The sequence below is a fragment of the Drosophila novamexicana genome, unplaced genomic scaffold, assembly GCF_003285875.2.
Source record: "Drosophila novamexicana strain 15010-1031.04,08,12 unplaced genomic scaffold, DnovRS2.1 tig00004555-arrow-pilon, whole genome shotgun sequence".
Taxonomy (NCBI): Eukaryota; Metazoa; Arthropoda; class Insecta; order Diptera; family Drosophilidae; genus Drosophila; species Drosophila novamexicana.
In genome coordinates, this window is record NW_020825052.1 from 2,462,719 (window position 1) to 2,489,550 (window position 26,832).

The 26,832-nt window shown below is 38.6% G+C and overlaps 2 protein-coding genes across 4 annotated transcripts in view; one reads left to right on the forward strand and one right to left on the reverse strand.

Annotated features, from left to right (window-relative positions):
- LOC115770414 (echinoderm microtubule-associated protein-like CG42247) overlaps positions 1-15,168 on the forward strand; it is a 51,172-nt gene extending 36,004 nt beyond the window's left edge. For all 3 annotated transcript variants that reach the window (XM_030715677.1, XM_030715676.1, XM_030715678.1), the window contains exons 2-11: positions 3,305-3,499; positions 11,543-11,659; positions 11,790-12,178; positions 12,252-12,401; positions 12,464-12,635; positions 12,694-12,789; positions 12,856-13,254; positions 13,317-13,737; positions 13,802-14,198; positions 14,261-15,168. In XM_030715677.1, the coding sequence (XP_030571537.1) occupies positions 3,305-3,499; positions 11,543-11,659; positions 11,790-12,178; positions 12,252-12,401; positions 12,464-12,635; positions 12,694-12,789; positions 12,856-13,254; positions 13,317-13,737; positions 13,802-14,198; positions 14,261-14,414 (2,490 nt within the window). In that variant the 3' untranslated portion in view covers positions 14,415-15,168. The remainder of the gene's footprint in view (positions 1-3,304; positions 3,500-11,542; positions 11,660-11,789; positions 12,179-12,251; positions 12,402-12,463; positions 12,636-12,693; positions 12,790-12,855; positions 13,255-13,316; positions 13,738-13,801; positions 14,199-14,260) is intronic.
- A 1,780-nt stretch (positions 15,169-16,948) lies between these two features.
- On the reverse strand, positions 16,949-17,380 carry LOC115770246. Its single transcript, XM_030715454.1, has one exon. The coding sequence runs from the start codon at positions 17,365-17,367 to the stop codon at positions 17,125-17,127; it is 243 nt and encodes an 80-aa protein (XP_030571314.1). The 5' UTR covers positions 17,368-17,380; the 3' UTR covers positions 16,949-17,124.
- Positions 17,381-26,832: the final 9,452 nt, after the last annotated feature.

Sequence of the window (26,832 nt, forward strand, 5' to 3'; positions counted from 1 at the left end):
TTAAATGACTTTTGTTGTTTTTCTAAGTGTTTTTTAATGGTCTACGTGTGCAGGCTGTGCTGTGCGACTGCTATGCTTTTTTTTCAGCCAGCGTATGCGCAATTTTAAATATTTGACTTAAGGTCCTTGTGTGTGTCCACAAAAGAATATATCGTTTTATATCTGCAATCCTTTAGTGGGCGGGATCTCCAATTTAATTTGCTTGGACAAAATCTCTATATATTTCATTGAAAAAGGTCGGAGAAAAAACATAAGAGTGATAAATTAATCTGGCAACCAGGTTCTTACTTCTGTCCCGTAAGGTGAATTTTCCCTAAACGATAAAAGACGTATTCATTAACTAACATGAAGAGCTCAGAATATATGTATGAAGCTGGAAGCATGAACGACGAATACGTTTCACACAATAGTTTTCCACCAATTTTGAGCCCAGAAACAATTTTCCAAATAAATTAATGAAACAGAAGGGAACTGTGCAAAACCATAACAAACTGAACTTCGCCAATAAACAAATAACATACAAGTTTTGCCATATATTTGAGCATCGCTTTCTCAAACACAGATTTAATCCACTGACAATAATAATAATAACAATAATAATCCACACGAACTATCGGCTCGACTGTATCACACTCTGAGAAAAGGCCAAGTGTTGATTTATTAGCCGAATGCCAGAAAAGAGTCTTGACCTCATATGAACAAGTATTTATTTGTTTACAAGATATTTGTCAGACAATTGTTTTGTTTACGGCAATAAAATGCAATATCCCCGAGCAAGAATAATCACAACAATAAAGTGGCTCATCCTAAGTGGGCGGAAAGCTGGGACTCCGTTTGGGAACCCCTGCTGCTGTATACTACTAAGTCCTTGTCGATTGCTTCAATGAATTTTCTGCGAGGCTGCACCTCAAACGAAGGGCTTTGAAGTTGCGCTTACATTTCGCCTTCGTACTGCTGGCTTTTCCAAGTTGCTCAAAGTTTAATTGAGCGCGTAATTTAAGCTTTTGCTAAGCTATTTGCTTAGTACCATAGCCATAAGTGCGTTAGTTAAAGTGTGCTCTCATACCATTACGGAAGGTACTATAATTGAGTTGACGAAATGTGGATTGCCCAAGAGTACCCACAAAATATATGTGATCTTAATTAGGAGCACGTGAAGGATTGCTTGAACTAAGCTTTCTAGCTATTTTTAGTCCCTTTATCCCAGTATAGCTATATATTGGTTTCGGTCAGATCGAATTATTTTCTGATAGAAACTAATGATCGAAAATTTACACTGTGCTTGCATTTTTATTTGCTTTGTTTATTACTACAAAAATCAAAAATGCTATGCAGGTTTTCTTTTAGTCTACTCACAATTGGAATTACATAGACACAAAATTCAAGAAATCTAATTCTGGGAGGTTAATGATATATATAAAGACGTGTAAATAATATATTCCCTATGCCATTAGATCCTTGTTAACGTATCCAGATTGTCAGTCAATCGGGAAACATTTTCCCATAGAGTTTACTCTAAGAGACAACCTCTATGTGCGTCAATTGAGTTCGTTACAAAGAACAGGCTGGACTTCAGCTCCAAAATCTGAGTTATTAAATTTTAATGCTTACAATACAGATTTAAGTAAAATTTGTCAAAACTAGCATACAATGTATTAATTATCTGCATACTATGTGACTGTTATTTTAATATCTAGCTTCCATATACATAAGCCTTTGTTAAATTAACAAACCTTCACAATTGTGAATTATAAAATTACACAGCGCTTGTTAGCCAGCCATTGTTCGATCGAAAAGGCATTATCGGCACTGAACATATAGATATTCTATTCATATAAATTCTATTCAAGGTAAGATAAACGATTTGAAAAAAGGGATTTAGGTGGTATGATTCCCATTTAACACCCAAAGTCAATGCAGACGCCCTCAAATCATTTTGTTGAATTTCAATTAAAAAGTTTGATTTTGATTGTAGCCCTGTAACCCGTTTGCCTGGATGTGCCTAGGTATGCATATATATATTCATATATATGCCAATTTTATATGTAGAAACGTGCGTATATTCACATTTTTATGGTTATTTATTTAAAGTATATTCAGACTCGACAGGCTTTGCTGCGTAATTGGGGTCAGGCTGGTTGCCTGATGCCGTCACAAAGGCATGCACAAATGTTGGTTGAAGAATTGTGTTTTAAATGAATTTGGATTAATTACAATTTGTGTTTTTGTGTCTTGAGCTCCTGCGGCATTTTATTTTTACCACTTTTGTGTATGAAATTTAATTGAAAAGCCGCAAACGAATTAAATTGGATTTTTCACCTCGAAATCAAGCTCAAAAAACTAACACAATTGACGCAACTAAGAGTTCTCTAGTCGGAAGTGCCCGACAAGTAGATACCCTATACCTTCTATCGGTGATACAAAATAAATCTGATCTGCACGTGGTTGCAATACCATGCTTACCCGTTTTCAATGAATCCAGGGTATAATTAGGAAAAAGCTTCGATTACATCAACTTGTATTTCGTATAAATACGCTGAAAAATGCATGTTTAATAACTCATAGTAACACATACAAACATATAAACTTAGATACCCAGTAAACAAAGAATAATTGTTGAAAATTCGCTATAAATATTATAAACAATATGTCCATGTCAAGCATGTTATATAGTATTAACTCACTTTTCTGCCGATCTACCCTGTAGATCTTATATCAATTAGTGTCCGTAGTGTACAAAGCTGTAAAAGTGAATAGAGTATTTATCATAGAAACACACAGATTAACTGGGCTGGTAGTTGAATATAAATAATTATTATAATATCCCCATATAAAAGAGTATTTACTTAGTTTTCGACCGATCTACCCTGTGACTCTTATATCCAATAGTGTGTCGATCCGTTCCACCCTGGCATATACACTTTTTTCTAGAATACAACAAGAAACTACCCTGCAAATATAGAGTAGTTACCACAAAAGTGAGTTGAGTGGGACATTCAATTTCAGCAACTCACAAGTACGCGTGACAAGTTTCAGTATTTGGCCCGGGCTGTTGCCCACGAATGTGTCCATGTGTCCATGGGTGGCGCGTCCCGCGAAACAATTTCATTAATTCCAGATTTGCGCGAAATTTTCACAAAAGACATCGGCCAAACGAAAGCAACGCCTACCCACAAACAATAAACACATATACGTATACATAGACATATATATATATATATATATATATATATGTATTGTCGCTGGCGGATTTTCAGAAAATTTACGTATTTTCCTATTTGTTTATTTCTCTTTCCGTGCACAGCCCGCTAGCTACGGTAAAAAGAACGGCATGTGGTACGCTTCGCCCGGAAATCAGGGCTGGGGCTCCAAGCCCGCCAGTCGAAAGCCTTCAATAATGGAAGCGGATTTGGGCACATTATCGACCACATCGGGCTCGATAAAACGCAGCGCTGGTCGGGTGATACGCATCATCAATAATTTGGATCATTCCGTTCAGGTGAGTGCCGGGGCGCCCAGTTCCCCACAAATATACACTCACTCACACATGCATATCCATAAATACACAAACCTTTGCATGTATTGTGCAAGCGAATTTATTGTTTCGTGCATCCATCAGGTCGTAATAATGAATGCAACATTTAAATTTAAATGAAATAACCAAAAGTAAGGGGAAATCCCCTTTGGCACATTTTCGCTTTAGAAACTTGGTTGGTTTTCCAAATTCGTTATTCTACTGTAGAACTGATTGATTTATTTACTGTGCGTTTAAAAGTGAATATTGCTCCGAAATGTTTGTTTGCCCCTATAAACATATACTATATACATATATTGGCTGACTAAATTGTCCGAATAGAATCCGTTACGGCAATGCACCAAAATAATTGACAAAATTGCGGACAACATTAACTGCATTTTACAAAATAATTAAAGTACTACGAAAATTGTATCAATAAATAATATTGTTGAAACTGTAACAAGTTACATATGCTCTGTGTGATAAAATGTGTCTGTCAACTGTCATCGATATTTAAATGTAAAATGCACATTCAAATGCGTTTGGCTTCACTCTGCAAACAAAGCTTAGCTATTGTACGCATAAACTTCAAAAAATGTTGAATATTCAACAGCGAAAATGTGCAAATATAACTATTTATGCATTGATATACATACATTTGCATATATAGTTACGTACCACAGTTGCCACACACATATCTCTATGCCACAAGGTGTTCAACGGGGCGAAAAATTCAAATGTATTTTTAACCAATTCGCTTTTGAACTTGGATTGTTTGCATTTGAAATATTCAATTGATAAATCGTATTTGCTTGCCAATTTCTACCGCCTGTTCGCTTACCTACTTAGCAATTTGTGTAAATATGTTTTTGTGATTTCGATAAATATTTTATAGCCGCATATTTATTTATTTTTGTGTGCATTATTGATTTGTTACCGTTTCTCGCCTTATATACTCTTGCAGTGAGCTATCGTATTAACATATTGTTTAAGAAGATCATATCCTACTTTTTTTGTAAAAGGTCATTTTTTTGTCAATTTTTTGGATGTATCGGATTCCGTTCTAGTTTTGGTTCTACTGTTTTTCAAGCAGCTCGTTTGGTTTAACGAGACCTGTTTGAATTCCTGACGAGTGCCCAACCCCAAGTGCTTTGCACACCTAAGAAGGCTGCATTTTACAGTATGTGGAAAACGCCTCAAACAAGATTTCAGAATAGAGCATATTAAATCGGAAAAGATCGCTACAAGAACTCTGTAATTTGTTCAGTCATGAATTTTATACGTTATTCTAGGTTGTTTCACAATGATATAATTGTCATGTGCAAATATATTTTTCAGGCAGGGGAAGGCATTTCCTCCCCGTCCAATTTTCTACGTATTTCTCTATCTCTATCTCTCTATCTATCTATCTTGAAATCGAGGTATGAGATTTTACATTTGACATTTAAAAGGAGTTTGTAATCCATTGAATTAGGAGACAAAAGTGGGATTCAAGGTTTTTCGCAAATTTTAGTTACGCTTGGAAACTTTCGTTCAAAAAACCTTAGACCTGCATTTTTCAAGAGTTGTGAAACTTTCTTTTAAGCGACTTTCAACCCGAAACTTTATCAGTCATATCTATGTCCTTATTCCTGTCAAGTATAACTGGCAGCTCTAGAATGAATTTAGGCAAATATCTTTGATCGCGTTTTTTACAAATGCTGGTGGAGTTTCCCAAACACCTCTCCTAGTATGCAAATCCTTAACATAAGGTATCTACAGTAAGGTAGCTTCTCATGTCATTAGTCGATTCATTTTCGTTTCGGGAAAATTCCCCTGGTTTCCCCAATATATGCTATTTGGGCACACCCAACGAGAACTCTCTCACTTAGTTTTAAAAGCAGTTGAGGTGCGTCACAAAGGTCAATAGCTGCATTTCACTTTGACATTCAAATGGATTGTGGGTGGGCGAACAAGGCAAGCATGGTGCAATTAACCTTTGCCTACTTTCGGCACACACCCAGAAGAATGCGGCAATCATATGGAAAATCAATTGTCTGCAATTTGTATTTTATTATATGCATGCAATGGCGGCCCCAGAAGCAAATTGAAGCCACGGCCAATTCGGGTGGTCGCGCCGAAATACGAAAATCCAGACCATGTCTGGCGGCTCACACCTAGATGTGCGGTAGGGAAACTCCGTTGGGTCTGGCGCCGCAAATGTAAATCCTCCCAAAATCTCCTCTCGTCTCTGTGCTGGGGTAATATTTGCTACTTCCATAACCAAAGTGGCCCCAAATATGAATTGGCATGCGACTTCTTACTCCGCTTCTCGGACTATCCTCGCCCGGCTGCCAATGGGCTTGGGTCTGGGTCTGGGTCTGTTGCTGGGTCTGGTGTCGGTTTCGGATAGGTTGGTTTCGTGGTCGAGGCAGTAATAATGTTTTATGGTAATTTCGCTAAGTGCAACTCAATTTTTTAGCACTCTTTGGGTAGCGCGAGAGGCGCGTGATGTTTTATGAATAAAAATACGTTAAGTTGTGGGCGTTGAGCGTACAGACTGAGCTATAGTATGTACAAATTTTTACCAAACACTTTGCACGTGAGTACGGGTACATTATACAGGACGACGGTAGCGTTTGTCAAGGTTATTTAACTATGCATCTTGCCGACAAAACTATTTGTCGAGGTCAGCAGGATTCTAAAGGGATGACTCACGAAAACTTGTATGCAATTAAAGTTACGTGCTGAAGTGTGATTATTACGAAAATTTCACAGACATTGGAGGTGAGAAATTAAACCCATTCATGTTATTCTCGTTTATGTGTAATGAAAATATAAAACTAATAAATGTGCAGAACAAATAGAAGTCGCATTGAGGGCAAAAAGCTATCAAACAATAACCACAGAATCGACCACTGCTCGCCAGGCACACTCGTTGAGGTTAGCAATGCAAATTTCACCAAAACACATAGTTCCAGCAGCAAAAGCAACAACAGAAGCAAAAGCAACAAGAACGACAAAAGGAAATTGTAGTACTTTGAAGTTTCTGTTGTTGCAGATGCTTGTTTCCTGCACGGACCCGCTCCATGGCCAACCAAGGCCAAGGACATGTCCCGTCGTCTACAAATGAAACAGGGAACATTGCCAAATACTTTGAAAACCAACAACAACAACAACAGCAACAACAACAACAACGACATCCACAGTAACATAGACAAACAGCTCGAGAATATGAGTATTGGACGTGCATATGCACACAGAAGCCGCCATTTGGCGATTGCATTACCCGTGCCATGGATTGCGTACTCTCGCACTTGGCCACTATTCCAATTGTGCCCGGCACTGCGGCTGTATTTGTTTACCTCTCCACTTCTGGCCATTGTGCGTCTGCCACTCTGCCACTCTGCTGCTGCCCCTGGCACAGCAAATGGCGTGCTGCAGTCTCTTGGCCTGGCCTGGTGCTAAATAATATTTGGCAGCCCAAAGTACCACGTGCAACGTGCCGCATTGCATTTTGATTCTACTTTCAACTTTGTCGTGGAAAGTTTCGTGCTGACGTATGATCAACTTTGCATTCACTTATTATTTCGGCACACACATGAAAACTTGTTCTGTTTTCCATATGCACATGTCGGAGCCTCGCAGGCGTATTGAACAGTCAACAAAGCCAGACGAGCAAAAATGGCAACAACACCTGACGTCCATGTACATACGTTAAATGACGGCAAACATAAAAAGTGCTGAGCCCTGAAAAAACACGCAAAAATCCTGCAAAGACCAAAAAGACCCGCCTAGCTGAGAATGTGCTGCAAAAGTGGCATGTCTATCAGGTCACCCATCAAGCGGCTTCAAGGGATAACAAGAGCTACCACAATTGCCAAAACTATAATATCAAATAGTTGATTTAGTCAGTATGAGCTAAGAAAATGAAAAGCTAATAACGAACGAGGAGATACCCAATTAATATACAAGCCACAAGCTGCAGCCAAGCTTTTTCTTTCTCTTACATCTCCTTTGTTTATTGATCTTTTTATCCTTGCAGAGGGTATTATTATTACGAAATAAATCGATATCTTTGCCAACATATCTATATTAATCAGCAAAGAAGGAGGAGAATCATCTTTGCAATCTCAGTCTCTTACTAGTTGGTATTTCCCGGGCTTGCCCTGGGCAAGTTTTGTGCTTTATATTTTATACATACATTTTTAACCTGTCCGTAAATATTGTTCCGAAGAATCGTACAATTATCTATTATTTAAATTAAATATATGCCGGGTTCTTTTATTCTACTTGCTACTTTGCCTTGGCAACAAATATACCCTTTTTAACTATTTTCAGAGGGCATATGGTATAAAAACGAATGCATATTATGGATGACGCTACCTTCTAGTATTTCCAACTGTTTAAGATTGATAAACATCGATTTTCTGATTTATTTTTTGAAGCTGTGGGAAGAAGATTCGCAGCCGCTGCATGAAGTGCGGGCCATGTGGTGATTATGTGCTTATCTGTGTGTGGGGGTGTGTGGTGTGTGGTGTGTGTATTGAAGTGCACTCATATGAATGATATGGCCATAGTTGCCAGGATGCGTAAAAAGTTGGGTTGAAAGCCACATAATAATGATATTAAAAATAATAATGTTATTTTAATAATATCAAAAATATGCATAATATTAAACAACAACTAAATTAATAATAATATTAATAGTAACTGTAATAATATCGTCATAGTAATAATAATAGATATAATAAAAATGTATGGCAATTCTTAGCTAAGTCCAAGGCGTAACAGACTGGTTCATTCTGTATTTTGTAGTTTTCTCTGGCTTGCCACTGTTGAGAAAAAGGGAAGAAGTCACTTTTTGGGCCGGCTTGATAAAATGTGATGTGTTTGAATGCGCACTTAGTACCAGAGTTAAGTATTACAGATTTAATTAAGAGACTATTAGTCGGGCACTCTTGAAAGAATTATTTCGCCCGATTTGGCATTAAATAATGAGGACCTTCTCTACAGATCGAGCCGAATAAGATGACTTCGTCCTTGAGGTTGTATTCTTGGAGTTATCAACAAATAATCAAGTAGACTGACTCTTGTGAATAATAACTTAACTAAAAGCAGAGTATTTCGCAGTCGTTTGCAGCCGACTGCAACGTTCTTAACCATCTTTTTTTTCTGTAACAAGGCATCCACTCCTTTGGTACTATAGCGGTCCTTTGTTTTATGCAGATATTTCAGTATTTTATTGAATTCTTTTGTGTCAACCGGATGAAGGAGTCGCACAAGTTATTTAAAAAAAAAAAATCGTTATTTAACGTCACAGAAATGAAACGAACCATGAGATGGTGCGAGCCATCATCGATTGGCATGGGGCTTGGACAAGTGTTGGTAGTACACAATGGAGCCCATAAAAAAATTGTTAAAATTTTAACTCATGCAGCTGTTGCCTGCTGCACATTCAATAACTACGAATATGTGATGCGCCTGGGTATGCGGGAGTACGGCAGTACGGAAGTACGGGGGTACGGGTAAGGGTAAATACGGCTTCCTCTTTCCGGCAGCTGTTGGTTGGCAACCGCACCCTCCACCTACCCCCAAAAGTGCACGTAATTGGCTTAACAAATGCCATTTGTTTGGGGTTCGCCTGATTGGAGCTGCAGCGTAATGTAATTATTTGCACACATAATTATATTTATTTATACTGCAGCGTCAGCCATCTTGAGTGCAGCTGGGCGTGTGTCTCCGGGTGAATCCATGTAATTTGGAAGCTTACACCTACGCACACACACGCACACAGACACAGTCAATGAGAGAGACATTTCAAATATGTGGCACTCATGCATAATTTGTGTACAGTTTGCAAGTTGCCGAGAATAACATATCGAAGTGAGGTTTCAAAATAATACAATAGCTCATAGTTGCATAGTTTGCTCGGGTCTATGTTCCATCAGCTGAAGTAACTCTTCACCAAAGCAAGCAGCATAGCAGACCAAGGACCTTGCGTGCCTTAAAAACCGCTCCATTCCTCCTCCCTAGGCCCACATATCATAGCTTCTGTGCTCACAACAATGTATGCCTCAGGTGTTTCGATTTGATAAACAATCAACAAATCGTGATTAATAGTGGTTTGGCGGGTAGGCATACATCCAGCGCCTAGCCCGGCCCACGAGTCCACTAACGACCATTAAAGCCAGCTGGTCTAAATGGTTTAGTCGAAATGTTTTTGCACAAATGTGCCCAAATCAAATTGATGGCCGTCAAAATCGAAAAAGCCAAAAAGATTTGAGACGTGCAAGTTGTAGCAAAGTAAAAATTAACCAAGGGCAAGGGCTTATATCCTAGAAATAACTTTCGCATCTGCAATTTTTAAATGATTATTGCCTAAAAGCTTCAAAGTTTGCTTTTGTGTTTTTATAACCTGTACCTGTATCCTGTACCTACATATGCATGCTTCCAAAAAGAAATTGTTCTGAACCCAACTATTTTGTTTCCTAAGCCCTTTCAGAGTCTAACATACTTCTGGCACGTGTGTACATGTTCTTTTACTTTACAAAACTTTTGCTTAGATCCGTCTTGCTGTTGTAGGCAGTACATATGCCAATGTCGGCGGGATCGGTCCAATACATCATATAACTGACTGCCATAGGATGAGTCTTATTAGCATTTACGAGATTTAACATTCGTCACATCTGATAAACATCGGATTAATAAAAATATAGACAAATTTGAATTTATTGTTAGAAAAGTTCATTTGTTTCTCACAGTGTCTTAAACATAATTGGCATGCAAGTTTTTCAGATATGTAGAAAAACCAGACGAGAACATAAAACTGAAGAAAAATTAGAATAAAAAGTGTTGTATTATTTTATCTTCAAGTATAAAATATATGCAAAATTTCTAAAATTTATGATTCAAAAGTAACCAGATAAAAAATGCCCTCGAACAGAAAACTGTTCATAATTTCAACGGCAGCTAAATGAATCATCAGCCAGCTCTCAACACGGATATAAAACCATTAGACGCATTTCCAACGAATATTAACTGAATACATAAATTAGATTCAGTTCATACAAACTGCCAAAGTTAGTCCTGTTCGCAATTGTCGTCGCCGTGACCAGTGCAGATAAAGTTGATGCCAGATGCTTTAATTTCTACTTTTTTTTTGGTTTTTTTTTTTGTGGGGACTCGCGTGTCTAGCAGATATCAAGGCCTGGAGGTCATTAAAACCCAAGATGCACACTTCACACAAGCACGGAAAGCAGAAAGCTACAGCTAAGCAGCAGCTGGCCTAGCCAGCAGCCAGCAGCCAGCAAATGCAACAATGCGTATCGCTCATCTGGGTGAGGGAGCCTGTGGTGTGTACATCCAATTATGAGCGCAAAAGTTTAAGTGCAACAACAATAGCAACAGCAACAGCAACAACAAGTAGAAGAACGGCAAGAACAAGCACAAGTATATGGCAAACAATGCTGGAATAGCCTGACGACCCCTAACAACTACAAATAATACCATTAAGCAGTGAAATACAACGCAAAGTGGGTCACAGCCTCGGTTTGTGGAGCGGCCAAGGAGCACACGAGGATGTTGGTGTCGCCACATAAGCATGCCCATATCTGTATATATAAGCGCGCATAAATATGAATATGAGTGTGCGTGGGTGTGTGTGTGTGTGTGTGAGCACGTAATTATAAATATTTGTTGCTAGCAACTTTGGTTACAAACTTGAAGTGTCATGGCCGGGGCAGCGGAAGCGGAAGTAGCGTGTCACGGCTAAGTTCCTGCCGCAGGCCAAGTGTTGAAAAGTCAACGCGCGCAGTCAATGCTACACAACATATTTGCTAGGCCGCTATGTGTGTATGTGTGTGTGTGTGCGTATGTACATATGTATTTTACACAGCCCAATAATTCACATTTTATGGCTCTGACTAATTACACAGCAATAAATCCATAAATCGCCCTCTGGCACCTCGCCCATTAGATTAAACACGTCATTTTATATGTACTCACATCTACATATATAAATCATATACTTTCGTTTCTTTCTAGTGTCGCGTCCTACTAAACCTACGCACCTCGCAGCCGTTTGAGGAAGTGCTCGAGGATTTGGGTCAAGTGCTGAAAATTAACGGCGCCAAGAAAATGTACACAGGCACCGGGCAGGAGGTAAGCGAACGCTTCTGTTCTGTTCCTCATTCTCTTCAAGCAGGTTGCGGCACAACAGCTTAATTAACATACACATACACATACTATATATAAATAAATAAAATCCCTGCTAAATTTCACACATTTGCAGGTACGTAGCTTTTCACAGCTGCGCAACGAGTTTGCCGACGTGGACACATTCTATTTGGCTACTGGGACGGCATTGATCGCCGGCTCACCAATTCGACGCTCGCGCTCACGCCCCTCGGTGGTAGCCGCTGCTCCCATCCTGCCCACGGAGGAGCTGCCGAAGGTTCCATTGCGTGGCACGCGGCCACGCAGCAAGAGCCGGCCGCGCATACTCTATGCGCCGGAGAGCGAGATACTGAGGCCGAATGGAGAGTACACCATGCTGGACATCATGAAAGAGGAGCCTACAAAAGTTACCATACGCGGCTTGCGGCGCACTTTCTATCCCCCTGTGCACCATGCGCCGGCAGAGAACTCGCCTCCCGACAAGAAATTACAGCTCCAGTGGGTGTAAGTAGTTAATTACCCACGACGAATCTTAACGCATGAATACTGATTCCTCTTCTGCTCAATCTCAATTTAGCCACGGCTATCGAGGCATCGATGCGCGGCGCAACTTGTGGGTGCTGCCAACGGGAGAGCTCCTCTACTACGTGGCAGCTGTGGCGGTGCTTTTTGATCGCGACGAGGATGCGCAGCGGCACTACACAGGCCACACCGAGGACATAATGTGGTAAGTGGGAGTTGTCGAAAACCCAATCCGGATCTCATATTATGCCTACCAACACCACATAGCATGGACGTGCATCCCTCTCGTGAGTTGGTGGCATCGGGCCAGAAGGCCGGACGGGATCGCAAGTCACAGGCCCATGTCCGCATTTGGAGCACCGAATCGCTGCAGACGCTCTACGTCTTTGGAATGGGCGAGCTGGACACTGGAGTAACCGCGGTGGCCTTCTCGCAACTGGTAAGGCTCTTCAAATTTAATTCAACTGGCCAACAAGACTTTCACAAAACACTTTCAGAACGGCGGCAGCTATATTCTTGCCGTGGACAGTGGCCGGGAGAGCATCCTGTCCGTTTGGCAGTGGCAATGGGGCCACCTGTTGGGCAAAGTTGCCGTAAGTTGCTTAAAATATACATTCCTCTTTAACATCAGGGATTAATTTTTACTTTCGTACTGGCAGACTCTGCAGGAGGGCTTGTCCGGCGCCGCTTTCCATCCCTTGGACGATAATCTAATCATCACCCACGGACGTGGTCATTTGGCCTTCTGGCACCGACGCAAAGATGGTTTCTTTGAGCGCACAGACATTGTCAAGCAGCCGTCGCGCTCACACGTTACCAGCGTTCAGTTTGAGCCGGATGGCGATGTGATTACCGCCGACTCCGACGGCTTCATTACCATATACTCCGTGGACTCTGATGGCGCCTATTTTGTGCGCACCGAGTTCGAGGCCCACAACAAGGGCATCGGCTGCCTAATTATGTTGGGCGAGGGCACTTTGCTGTCGGGTGGCGAAAAGGATCGCAAAATTGCTGCCTGGGACTCGCTGCAAAATTACAAGAAAATTGCGGACACAAAGGTAGGAAATGTGCTTCATTGTTTTAACATCTATGGACTATAATCGTTGTGTTACTTCCCAAGCTTCCCGAAGCGGCCGGTGGCGTGCGGACAATTTACCCACAGCGGCCAGGCCGCAACGATGGCAACATCTACGTGGGTACGACGCGAAACAACATCTTGGAGGGCTCGCTGCAGCGACGCTTTACGCAAGTCGTCTTTGGTCACGGCAGACAGCTGTGGGGCCTCGCCGCGCATCCCGAGGATGAGCTTTATGCCACGGCTGGCCATGACAAGCATGTCGCGCTCTGGCGTAAGAACAAACTCATTTGGACCATACAAACGGGCTACGAGTGCGTGGCATTGGCCTTCCATCCGTTTGGCACGGCATTAGCTGCTGGCAGCACCGAGGGCCACCTGCTGGTCATCAACTGTGACAACGGGGCGGTGATGCTGACGCTGCGTGTATGCGGCTCACCTCTGAACTGTGTGTCCTTTAATCAGGGTATGCTTGACGATATAATATATTCTGTCTCGCTTTATCTAACTGCTGCTGTCTCCTTTTGCAGTCGGCGATATGATTGCCATGGGCTCGCAAAACGGAAGCATTTACCTTTTCCGTGTCTCGCGTGACGGTTTCTCCTACAAGAAAGTTAACAAGATACGCGGCTCGCAGCCACTGACACACCTCGATTGGAGCATGGACGGCAACTTTGTCCAGACCGTGACCATTGATTTTGACTTACTGTTCTGGGACGCCAAGTCGCTGTCGCCAGAGCGCAGTCCCATTGCAATGAAAGACGTCAAGTGGCTGACCAACAACTGCACAGTGGGTTTCCTGGTTGCCGGCCAGTGGAGCAATCGCTATTACAGCAGCGCCAACACCATCATAGCCACCTGCAGTCGGTCTGCGGCACACGATATGCTCGCATCAGGTGACGCGGAGGGGTATTTACGTTTGTTCAGGTAAGCCGAGAGCCTCTTAGCACCAACGCTAATGATAACCTTTACGCCTTCGTCATCGACAGATATCCCTGCATCTCGCCCCGTGCCGAATTCCACGAGTCCAAGGTCTACTCGGGCATGCTGGCCTGTGTGCGCTTCTTATGCGGAGATCACACACTCATCACTGTGGGTGGAACAGACGCTTCGCTCATGGTGTGGGACATTGTCGAGGAATAGCTGAAATGGCCACCGTGGCGCTCTGCTGCACAACACGATGCGAGCTATCAGGACTACTGGCATCGGCGCATCTCGCAGGTATCTTCAACGTTGCTGGACAGTGACTCCGTCGATTATCAGTAGAGATTCTCCCACGGGTATTCGGGTTGTGCAGCCTCGCTTGCTTTTTTAACACAATATCAATTGGCCAGCATCCCATTGGCTTATTATATTAGATAACCCAAGAATTGATCGATGACTCTAGCTATAACAAAACTAGAACAAATTTCCGTTTCACTGGTAAATTCAAACCAAATTATTATGATATAAAAGATAACACCCATAGATAACTATGTGTGTGCGCAGTTCCGTTGCACCCAACTTGGCTTCCATTCCCCAATCTTCCGTTAATTTTGTGTTCCGCATTTGTCCTCCGTTTATACTACATATACATGTTTTTTGATGGATATTAAGTTGGTAACTAGAAGAGACTTAAATGCCACTGGTGGATACTGTAACTATACTATACAATATGAATGCATTCACGAATCTAAAGCTCTTATACAGACTTCCTACATATCATCTTCCAATTGCGCTCTCATTGAAGTCCCATATTTTTCAAGAATCGCGGTAATAGACAGGAACTTTAAAACACCCACACGACACATAAATATTGAAAACTAAGTGCACTTAAACATATATTGAATATAATAAAGCATTACCTTTAAATAGTTATATTCAATATATATTGTTAATGCAATTTTTAATGTAAGCGTTGAAAAAAATAAACCGTTTTAACAAACCAATCAATATTTCAATTTTCGGTCAACTTCTTTGCACTATTTACAATTGCGCATACGAAGTTTTCACTTTTATTTTTTCTTAAGTTACTTCGCAACAAGAGTTTCTTTGACCACCCCAAAAGTTAGCAAATTAAATATGTTCAATATTTTCTGCCGCAGTCAAGGTACTAAAGATTCACAGTTTGAGAGCGGCTCTTCAAATAACTTTCTCTCTTTGACGTGTACTTTTTTTAATAAAATTTGTTAAATACTTGTGGGTAATATAATTTTATCGTAAAATGTGTAACGCGTGGAAGAAGATATCTCCCCTCGGCTATTGATGCTGATCAAGAATACATGAGTATGTATGAATACATGAATATGTATTCTTGATTAGGATCAACATCCGATATAACCGTTCCCCTTTGCCCATCAATGCCTCTCTCTCCCCATCTTATAGCTGCCATAGGAACAAATGCTCGAAAATAAGGTTATTTTATGAACAACTTTGTTGCTTTTCAAGAAATCTTATCTAAACTGGGAATATGCCTATCCCCATCAACATTTTACTTAAAGTTAAAAGAGCTACGTACTTTAACATGTAGCTACATACTTTATCATGTAGCTCTTTTAAGTTTTTGCATGGCAAAATGTTATGTTTCTTAAATATCTTTACGGAACTCAACAAATACGAGCTTCAGTATTATACATATTATTCAAAATTAAGTCATAAAAATGGCATAAACTACGAACGTAAACAGTTGAAAATAAGTTTATTGCTCGAGAGTTTGGTTTTTTAAATTTAACGTTAACGTTTGGCGCAAAATTCACATTTGAAAAGTTGTAACGTAGGTTGGCAGACCGAGAAAATAATTGTACTATCGATTGTTCTACGATATTTAGCGATACTGTAAACGATACTTAAGTGTGACCAATCTTACCATATAACACTTTTATTTCAGTTGGCATTCCGATTAAAATTGGCGCTGTTTTTAAATACACGGACGAGGCTTATTATACAAACATGTTAAAGTGCTTTAGTTGAAGTTTTGTTGCATCAATTTCGGCTTACTTTCGTGGACATATACAAATCTTGATTTCTGTCGTTGATAGTATCAGAAGTGTCCAGCTCCGGGACACACATTAACACACACCGCAAAAAATACTCTATTCAGAGCTCATAAATATGCAACACATATTTTTGGTTCATTTCTGCATTTGTTTGAAGCTGAATTGATTTCGGGTAAGCCATACATATTTTTTATATAATATGTAATAGTCTTAAGCTGCATTTGGTATATGGGAATTTTCATGTGTACATATTTTCTAACTTTTATATACTCTGATATCTCTGAGCCCATATAGACAGGCAGGCATATAGTTTTGTCCGATTGAATCAGTTGATGCTGAATAGAAACATATATATAATCTCAGAGGTGAGAGGCGCCTTCTGGATTTTTACCAATTCATGAAAATTTTAAATGGATTAAAAATGGAAAAATTAGAATTATAATGAGTTAGATCTAGGGATCTAATCATTTTTAACTGCAAGGAAATCAATTTTAAGCAAACTTGTTTTCTGTAAAGGTTGCCCTCTATGTAAGTTACTCAGAATATTCATTTAGTAACAATATGAATCTAATTCCAAATATAGTTTTTCTAAATTCGTCAAACATAATATGTAAAGAGATATGAAGCAAAACAACAAACATATTTTTTGTCAATATATGATTTTATTCATGAAGACAATTACTTAAAGCTGATGGAAGACAATGATCAGGTACTTAGGCTAATTAATGAGCTATTAATATTGTACAAATGGCAAGAGCCATGATTTCAGTCTCGTACTCTCGCTATCACAGAACTTATTTAAAGCCTTTCGCCGGTTTTGGAATCGTGCCGCAACACAAGTCCCATCACAGGTTGTCCGGAACTTCTGCAGATTTCCATTAGCGTAGCGACATCTCTTTGAGTTCGAGCTGTTCGTTGAGCCAATTTTGAAGTTCCTCCTCTGTCGCAAATGCTGAGGATTTGATGCCGGTCTCATCCGTTGCCATGTTTTTGGGCTTTGAGAGATTGAAAATGCGTGTAACCGTCCTCAATAGTTTCTTCAGGTTCACAACAGCACCCGTAGAGGATCGTTTTTCGGCATACTCGACGGTATTTCCGTGTTGAATGTTTTCGCCAATCATTTTTCAAGTTATATATATTTATACTGATCCGGCCTCTATAAGAGCTGTAGTAAGAATGATAGATTTTTGCTGCCGAGCTCGCCTTTTATACAATTTCTGTGCACACTGCGTACGCAATTGCGGGAGTTTTCATCCCTCATTTTGTGTTCCGGCAGGTAAGGAAATTTACCTGGTTGTGGGTCACGGGCTCGCGCACATACATACATATAAATAACTGATCTTTCATACATATGTACATACATAAGTAACAAGGAAGAAATGCTATCGAGTCAATCTGATTAATAAATATTTATGGATTGTACACACCCATATGTAGATGAGGACTATTCTCTCTGATTTATGTTTGCTGACGCAGAATGTTTGACCAACTATTGACCCTCCACTACTCCCGCAACGCATATTTACAAACCTATGAAGGCAACTGAACTGAATTTATATCTATCGACTCACCGGATAGTAAATACCCTTGCAGAAACTTATTAGATGTGCTTCATATTTTCATATGCAGAAATGTTTACATTTAAAAGACTTCAAGCGATCGTAATGAAGCCCTTAATTGGTTAAGAAATTTTGATAGTGGCAGCTTTATGATAGAGTGATCCGAATCAACTGACTAAAATACCGATCTATGAATTTCTGTGATTTAGCTATTATATCATAGACGAGTATTGCTCTATTGGTTGAGTTTTTTATACTGATCAAGCATACATAATTGAGAGGTTTGGAGATATCTCTTTATATGTCTCGCTCACCGTCTTCCGCATTTTGATTTGTTCTCTTTTCAATGACTTTTTATCATCTCAAAAAACTTGCAAACAATAAACACTATCATTTTTAACCACCGCCTAGCGAGCGAAGATGGCAGTGTATTTGAATGTAATGTTTATGTAAGAATTCTGGAATATATTTTCGTTAATAGAAAATTCACCGACAGCAAGGTGTATATAAATTCATCGAATTGAGAAATTAAACGAATTCATGCTATATATGGCGCTTAAAGCAACAGCCACCTTAAAAGCCATATAACAAATAATTTATAACAGCTCCGATAGAAGCAATCCAAAGAAAATCAATAGATATTATGAAATCATGGCGACGATCGCCTTTGATCGAAAGTCAAGTTGATATAGCTTTACGCTTCAGTATGCTTATTTCTATGCAAACCCTGGTCTCCGATTTAAAGTAATCTTGTTTAAAATGAACCCTATTACGGCAAGCAGGTAAAATATATCAATCCTATGATTGCTATATAAAAACCCTTTGTAAATATCTTAACCAAACTTTGCAATTACTACCTACACTTTGCATATCGCACATATCTCTAATAGACACAATTGGTCTGAAATAGAATTTTTGTCTGTAATCATATACGTTGGAATGATATATGTCTGCAAACATATTAAATCCTCGCCAGCCCAATGATAACTTCTTCTCTTTATATATTACAATCATCAAAATAACCCATAGGAAAATGTCATTGTAAAAAGTGTAAATTGGGCAATTGAAGAGAGAAGGGAAATTAAAATAATCGTGAAAATTGCAATTTTCTCGGTAACATTTTAAATAAGCGCGCCACTATTTCACTTAAATATCTATTTGAGGTAAGCCCGTGGTAAAAGGAGCGTAAAATACGAAATAGTTCGTGTCGAACAGCTGAAACGAAACTGACTTAGCAATTGAATTTCAACGATTTGGAACAAATTGATTTAACATAGGTTTATTTCTAAGAAATAAAATGAATAACTGTCAAAAAGTCCAGCCAGCAAATGCATTGACAAGTCCCAAAAACCCATAAACAACTGCATGTACGAATAGGAATCACAAATCTCCGAGCTATGTGGCGTGTACCTCCTTTATGCTCAGGTTACCATTGTGCACACTGTGTGAAAGGAGATACCTAGGCCGGCGTGTACCCATGCCAACTGGGATGTTTTGTTTCAAGTTCCAATTTGCAACGCATGAGCCTTCGTATTCTTAATTATGGTACAAAGATCACGTACCCAGAAACTGTGCACAATATCTTCTGTAAACGACTTTGTCGCCCGTTCAGGAAAATCAATTTGTTCCAAATGGGTGACGATGTATTGCTCTCATCCGATAATATTGTGTTCTACTTATGTGTACCCACTTTCCTGTGTATGCTCGTAAGGTAACCAAAGATAAACTATTCAAAGTCGAACCATACGAAATGGAACTTGGCACGAACGAAGTGCGTACTGTGAAAATTTTAATTTAAACGCTCACCTAAATTTGTCATCCAATTCCAATAGAATTGTTCAAAGCACTTGGGCTCGAGAACGAATAATATTAGCGTAAAATTGATTTAGTTTCTTGATACTTGCAAAGTGTAGTTACGACAAGCCCTTTAACTCGTCACAGCATCTTTAAATCTTCGACTCCATAAAGTATATACATCTGACCATTGAGCTAAGCAGATCTAGCTATATTCATCTGTATGAACGCGTCGATTTTCGAAACTAATCAATATTTGTTCATTATGTCTATTCATTTTCATAACATTGATGAGAATTGATATGGCTCTTTATGCATAAGCTCGAAAGTTATAGATACAAACGGATTCACTTTCTTTTTTCTCGACAAAATTGAATAAAAATCTAATTTTTAAATATAAAGCCTTGCAGTGTTGTATATAAACAATCTTGTATGCCGTATCAAAGCCCTCAAAATGTAATGAAGATCGGACTTTGAGCACCTGAGTCAATTATGAGTACGTTTCCTATAGTTGGTGGCTAAGAAAGAAGAAGCAGATCCGTATATGTAGACTTTTGTGTGTAAATATAAAAGGAAACTAGAATGCTTCTAACAGCTGCTCAATATCTCCTAGTCGAGTACTTCCAATTGCTTTAATATTTTCTCTTAATTACGGTGCTTTTTCTCAAGGAAGTAGACAATTCTCAGCCTGCGATCGGATATTGTACTGTCTGAAAAACAAAGAAGTTTATGAATTTATTCATAATCGAGAACCAAATAATTTAGCCAAAAATATAAAATATGTTTGAACATTTATCAATATGAAATCCTCTTCGCGATCAATAGGAAACAAATATTTGTTTGCAGGTTCAATTATTATAATTATGAAAACTTTATAAGGTTCATGGCCAGCCTGAGCTTGTGCAAATAATATCACAAGTCTCTCAATGCTCGAATACAAAAAACATGTCCAGGATATTTTATAGTCGAGGGCTCTTCACTTACTCATTATACATTTAAGTCACCTTTTGAATGGATGCGATCTATAAACAGGAGACAACTACCTTAATTGATTGAAAAGAAATGACAAGGCCAAAATACTAGCGGAAAAATTGAAATTTCTTGCTCAAACACCTGGAACATTGGCAAATCAAACAAACGACTTGACTACGATTTGGCTACGTGCAGATGAGCTCATTATTGAATCTTAACCAACTGAAACGAATCAATTTAAAAGCAAAATGCAGCCAGGATTAGTCCTATTAGAAAACCAATCAACCGTCTCAAATGGGCCGCAGCTGTCGACATCGCCGCACTCGCATCTAGGTAATAAGGTATGAGGTGTAGATACATGTGTATGTGGGATGTATTCCGTGTGTCGGAGCAAAAAATATGAGAAGCGAAAACAATGAGGATGCATGGCAGAAAAAAATGTCCAAAATCTAAATAATAATCGCACAATAATAAGCATATTTTATGAATCTATTTCGAAAAAAAGAGCAAGAGTAAGGTTATGGTAAGAGTTTTGGGATCAGATATATCAAATATCAGAAATATTGCTTTACTGCCAATTGGTTTTTCATCATATTCAGATTTAGTTGAGACAATGATCATGATTATTTATTATTATTTGAAAGCTATATCTAAACTCACTAAAAAACAGAAATAACCTTTTAGCTAAAAAGCAAACTTGGATAAAAATAAAAACAAGGGTAGAAAACTTTAAATAAGTTGAAGATATTTGAAAAACAATGTGTTCAGGTATCATCTATAGTTTTAAAAGCGTTACTGGTGGTCCCAGCTCTACTAAATTCGACGGCACTTTAAAAGCAAATCAAGGGCTGCCTTGTTTTGCCCATCGCAAACAGAGGTGCAACACGTATCCTAAAATGTTCGAACAAGCGAAATCACAAAGGCAGGCGAAAAGGAGGAAACTGCTACTTTTCTCACAATGCGCAGCGTACGAAAAGAGACACCTCAAAACTATTCTCTTGTCACTTCGGGTACGCCGCCGTAGCACTATTTTCTGTCAAGCCGACGCATCCGTCACCTGGTGCGATTAGCAACTACAATGAGGGTCCTCGATACGGCGGGATCAAAGTGGAAAATTCATTTGGCTTGGTGGTCTTCGCCATGGTTTCTTTGATGTTCGCACAAATTACCGTTTGTATAGAAAAAAATTAACAACATAAATAGGCAATTGAAAGGCCCATTTTATAACAATTCTATATTATGTACCTAAAACTCTTTGCTAAGCTGACTCACAACCAAGTAAATAATTTTCGTCAGGGATGTAGGCTATAAGAAAGGATTTTAATGATTCAAGTGGATTAAATAGATGTTTTTTTTTCGCATGTTGAGCATTTCTATTAGACAAGTTTGTATGCCTTATAGCCAAAGTTGGCACAGGGGCCTGAGCCTGAGCCTGACCTTTGGGTAGAGTAGTCGACTCCAGAGGAGGAGCACATTCTTATATTGGATTTATTCCATTTTTATTTTGTTCTATATAAGAAGAATCAATGCAGAAAAATGTAAGTACGAAAACTCTAGTCCGAACTCCTTTTAGTGAGCCAAGAGCTAGTCACAATTGTTTTATATTCCTTCCATACGTATATCTAAAAATATTGTTATATTGTATTGGGAAAGACGTTATACTCGTTCTGGTTCATATTCATATTCCAGCTCAGGGCAAACAGGCGCACATGGATACATATAGTTAATGGGGTGGAAGAGATTAAGAGAGATTAATTAAAACGGTTGAGATCAGTAAAAGTTACGTCCGCATATGTGAACTCATCTTGAAAAAGAGTCCTAAAATCCTAAAAAAAAAAGTGTAAATGTTTATGTGTCTATGATAAAAACTTTTTCCGTTCCCCACAAAATCAAAAGAATCACATTTTTAAGGTGAAATCATTATTTAGAAGCGCACCTTGAGTTTGCAACGGCAGTAAATCCTAAGTCTTCTTTAGATATTTAAAAAAACAGAGAAGGTTTTTATACAAGAATTTGTATGTTCTATTGCAAAGTAAACAAACACGGCCAAATGCAAAGTCTTATGGCAATAAATGGAAAGGGGCAGATACTCAAGTCGATTAATATGGACCAATATACTCAATATAAAAGAATAGTTATATAACCGCTTTCCGCGATTATTCTGGATTTTTTCAAAACTACAATAGAAATTTTAATCTCTCGACTCTTCCGATCAATCAGTTACGAAAGACGGTTTGATATATACAGATATTCAAGTTTGATTTCGACAATGTTGCTGCCTGTCATTTGTGAACTATGCAAAGCTTTAAATCGCAAAGCTTTAAATATTTTTTTGCCTGCAATGTAAGTTATTTTACTCCCTTTCAAAAAGTCAAGTCTATAAATTGTCCCAAAATTAAATATGTGCAAGCATTTAAACTGTGCTCTGCATCTAACATGGAAATGTGGTTTCTAAAAACACATATGTGACTTAAAAAACCGTTTAAGCAATATCCATTTTCCATGTGGCTTTCCTTGAGTCTAACTATTTTCGTACTTCAGGGATGTAAAGCATGTGTTTGGTAGACCCGCTGATCTTTGAATGTACGCATTGGGCATTTGTGTCTTTGACTGTGCTTGAAAACTGGACATTGGTTACGCATGTGCAGATAAATTTCTATTGTGTGAAAAACTGAATGGGTATGCCTACTCCAGAGACAATGGTGTCACCCTCTTCTGTCGAGTGTGAGTACCCGCAGAGCTATAGCAATAGCAAATCTTGGCATTTATTTTATTGACGAGCACTCGTGCATAGCTCCGCACGACTTCTTACAAATACGTTGCATTTTAAATGGCAATTCTACAACTCGAACGGAAGTGAATGAACAAACGCCTAAATGGGAATCTTTTTACAGCAACTTATGCGCTGTTCTTTTGCTATTGCCTTGACCAATTTCAATTCTCATCTGTGCAACATACAAAACACTGTAAAATGGCTTACGGCTACTTTCTTAAACTGTAACGGCCACTTCGATTGTACATAGTTATATGTTTCTAGCTGATATTACCAGGCATTACCCGGCTCAAATAGTACTTACTGAAGGTGCACGCTAAGCTGGGGTTTTGGAAAATTGCACCCGAAATTATAGAAAAATTGCGAAATTCAAATGTATAAAACTTTATGGTGTACCATCCGTTCGGCTTAAAAATTGTTTACAAATATATATATTTATTTGACGCTTTTCGAAAAAACCAACAATTGTGGGGTAACATTTTAATGAACCAATGTGTATTTATCGGCTTCAAGATTCTTACCACAAGTTGCATTAATTTCATCTTTTGGCTCTTAACCCGATGGACTCTAAGCCGAGTTCCAAATATCCACTATATGTATGTACGTGTGTGTGTGTATTTGTATAAATGTATGTATGTACGAATGAATGTACGTGTGTATATGTGTATGTATGTGGGTATATATGATATGTATGTATGTTTTTTTTTTTTTTTTTTTTTTTTTTTAATAGGGGGGAAAGCATTTAAAGCCGAAAAGTGTGGGACTTTCACCCACTAAAACCACCACCTACTCTCCGTTTCCCTCTCGCGGAACGACCGCTAAGTATTACCTCACGAGGGGGAGATGGCATGAAAGCCTCTTCTAGGATCTTATCTAGAGTTAGAACTTGAATTGCGCTGTCTTTCAGCGCGACGCAAGGATTTGATGATTTCTGAAGCCATGTGGGTTACTGCAACCCAATTGTTTTGCGAGCTAAGTAGGATATCTATTAAGTCAGTGACTGTAAAATTTCTCCCAATTCTTTGGCTTAGCTCTTCCTGTTCAGCAATATGTATGTATGTATGTATGTATGTATGTATTTATTTATGTACATATATGTATGTGTGTAGCTATGTATTTGCGTTTGCATGTTTTTATGTATGTATGTATGTATGTGTATAAGTGACCATGTATGCATATGTGTATATATATGTGTGTATGTATATATGTTAACATATATGTACATATGTATTTATATATAAGCCTGTGTATGTGTTTTATGAATGTATCTAATTAATAAGAATTTATGCATGCTTGCATGTATGTATGCATGTGTGTATGCATATATATAATGTATGCATTAATATATGTGCATAGATGTATGCATATATTTTGTATGCTTATATTCAAGACCAAGATTATCTCTAGCTGTGCTGTAAACTATAAAAAAACGTATTCTTCATTAAGTCTCATAGTCTTTACTTCAAAAGGAGGAGACGGCTTCAATAAGGGAGGAGGTGGCTTGAACTATGGAGGATACGACTTTAACTATAGAGGAAACGACGGCTTTTATATTGGAGGATACAGCTTCAACTATGGCGGCAGCTTAAGTATGGAGGAGGTAGTGGCTATGGCTAAGACTTTTATTGGTACGTATTATAAGCAAACCTGTGTATTATTAAATTTAAAATAAAACAAATAAGTATTACATGTTGGCTTGCATGTATTTGAATACATATATGTATGTATGTAAGTGCTCCACATAAATCTTCACTAATTCAAGTACACTTTACCAATCTGCAGTTTTAAGCATAATAAACATAATATCTTCTTTTCTGTTCTTTCAGTGCTCGATTTATTTAAAATTTCGCATCCCGCCTACTGATAGATGATGATAATATTACCATGCGTTTGAATTTACATGTAAGTAATTACAAATATATATTTATGTCTTTCTTCACTGACTGATTGACTGACAGACTGAGCACTGCCCATACATTAAGAGCTAGGAAACTTATTTTCAACTCCCTACATAAGAACTTAATGAGAACATATTTATGAAAATTTGACCCTTTACCGTAGTAGGTTGGCACAGCAAGGCTAACATGCAAGGCCAGTAATACTCGGCAGTATATGTATCTACATACATTTTCATATATTATTATTTTGTGTCAATAGTAACATGTTTGCTTTGCTGAATTTTTGAACACAAGCTGGCGTGTAAGTTAAAAAAATAGTCTGGAGTTCGGCTTGGACTGATCTTTAACAAACGAATGTTATTTGCTGCCCATAATCAGCTGAAGAATGCTAATGGTTGGGATATTTATTGAGACAACACACAAGAGTTTGCTTGTAATTTGATGCTTGGTCTATTGTTTATCTTATCAGCACAAACATATCTAAAAGAATGAAAAGAAAATAGGAAAAACTCTTAAAATATTTACGCTCTTAGTCGAAAACAAAATAAATTCAAGTAGGTCTCCTCGGTTCGGTTCGTCTCGTCTCGTCTCGCCTCGTCTAGTCTTGATGCCGATAATCCGGGCACTTAGCTCCGAGAATGAATACGAGTCCCGGTGTCAACAGCGAATTACAAGATTGCACACGAGAGATAAAAACTGAGTAAGTAGCTCAGTTCTGCATAAAAATGTGATGTACATGCATGGCTTCGACCTCTTGAAGTGTTTGTTGATATCTCTTGCGATAGGAGCTGCGATTTGGATGCAGTTTTAAATAACTGTGCCTATCTCATCAGTTCTTAATGCGTACCACAGATACACTTTTTAACCAAATTTGGTAAACCAGATCACTTTATCTGAGATCGTGCGAGAGCTTACTTCATTTAGATTAAATCAAACAAATGTAAATTTCTACATGTGTAGATCACATATTTAGATAAATTAACATTTTACATTTTGCCATTTACCTATTTGAGTGCATCTTTACCTTTACGTCGGTAATTTTGTTCTAATTGATCACCGCTTTTCTCTGCAGCCATCATTTTAATGCCTTGCCATGATCCAACCCAATGTTGTTGTTGTTGTTTTTATACCCTGAACCCGTTAAAAATGGGTATAAGGGTATATTGTATTTGTGCAAAGTCCAAATGTATGAAACAGGCAGAAGGAAGTATCTCCGACCCCATAAAGTATATATATTCTTGATCAGCATCAATAGGCGAGTCGATCTAGCCATGTCCGTCTGTCTGTCCGTCCGTCCAACCGTATGTATGAACGCAAGGATCTTAGAACCTATAAGAGCTAGAGACTTGAAATTTTAGATGTAGGTGCTCCTAGTGCCTAGTGCAGATCGAGTTTGTTTCCGATAATCGATAACTATTATATATATAGATATTGATATCCTGTTTTTTGGGCAATTTTGGTAAATAATAAGAGCTAAAGTCACCAAACTTGACATATAGGTTCTAAAATAGAATATATATATGCATTTGATGTTGGAAGAAGAGGGTTTAGGGTATCCCCTGGTCAGGAGCTCCCGACTAGAACCTCTTA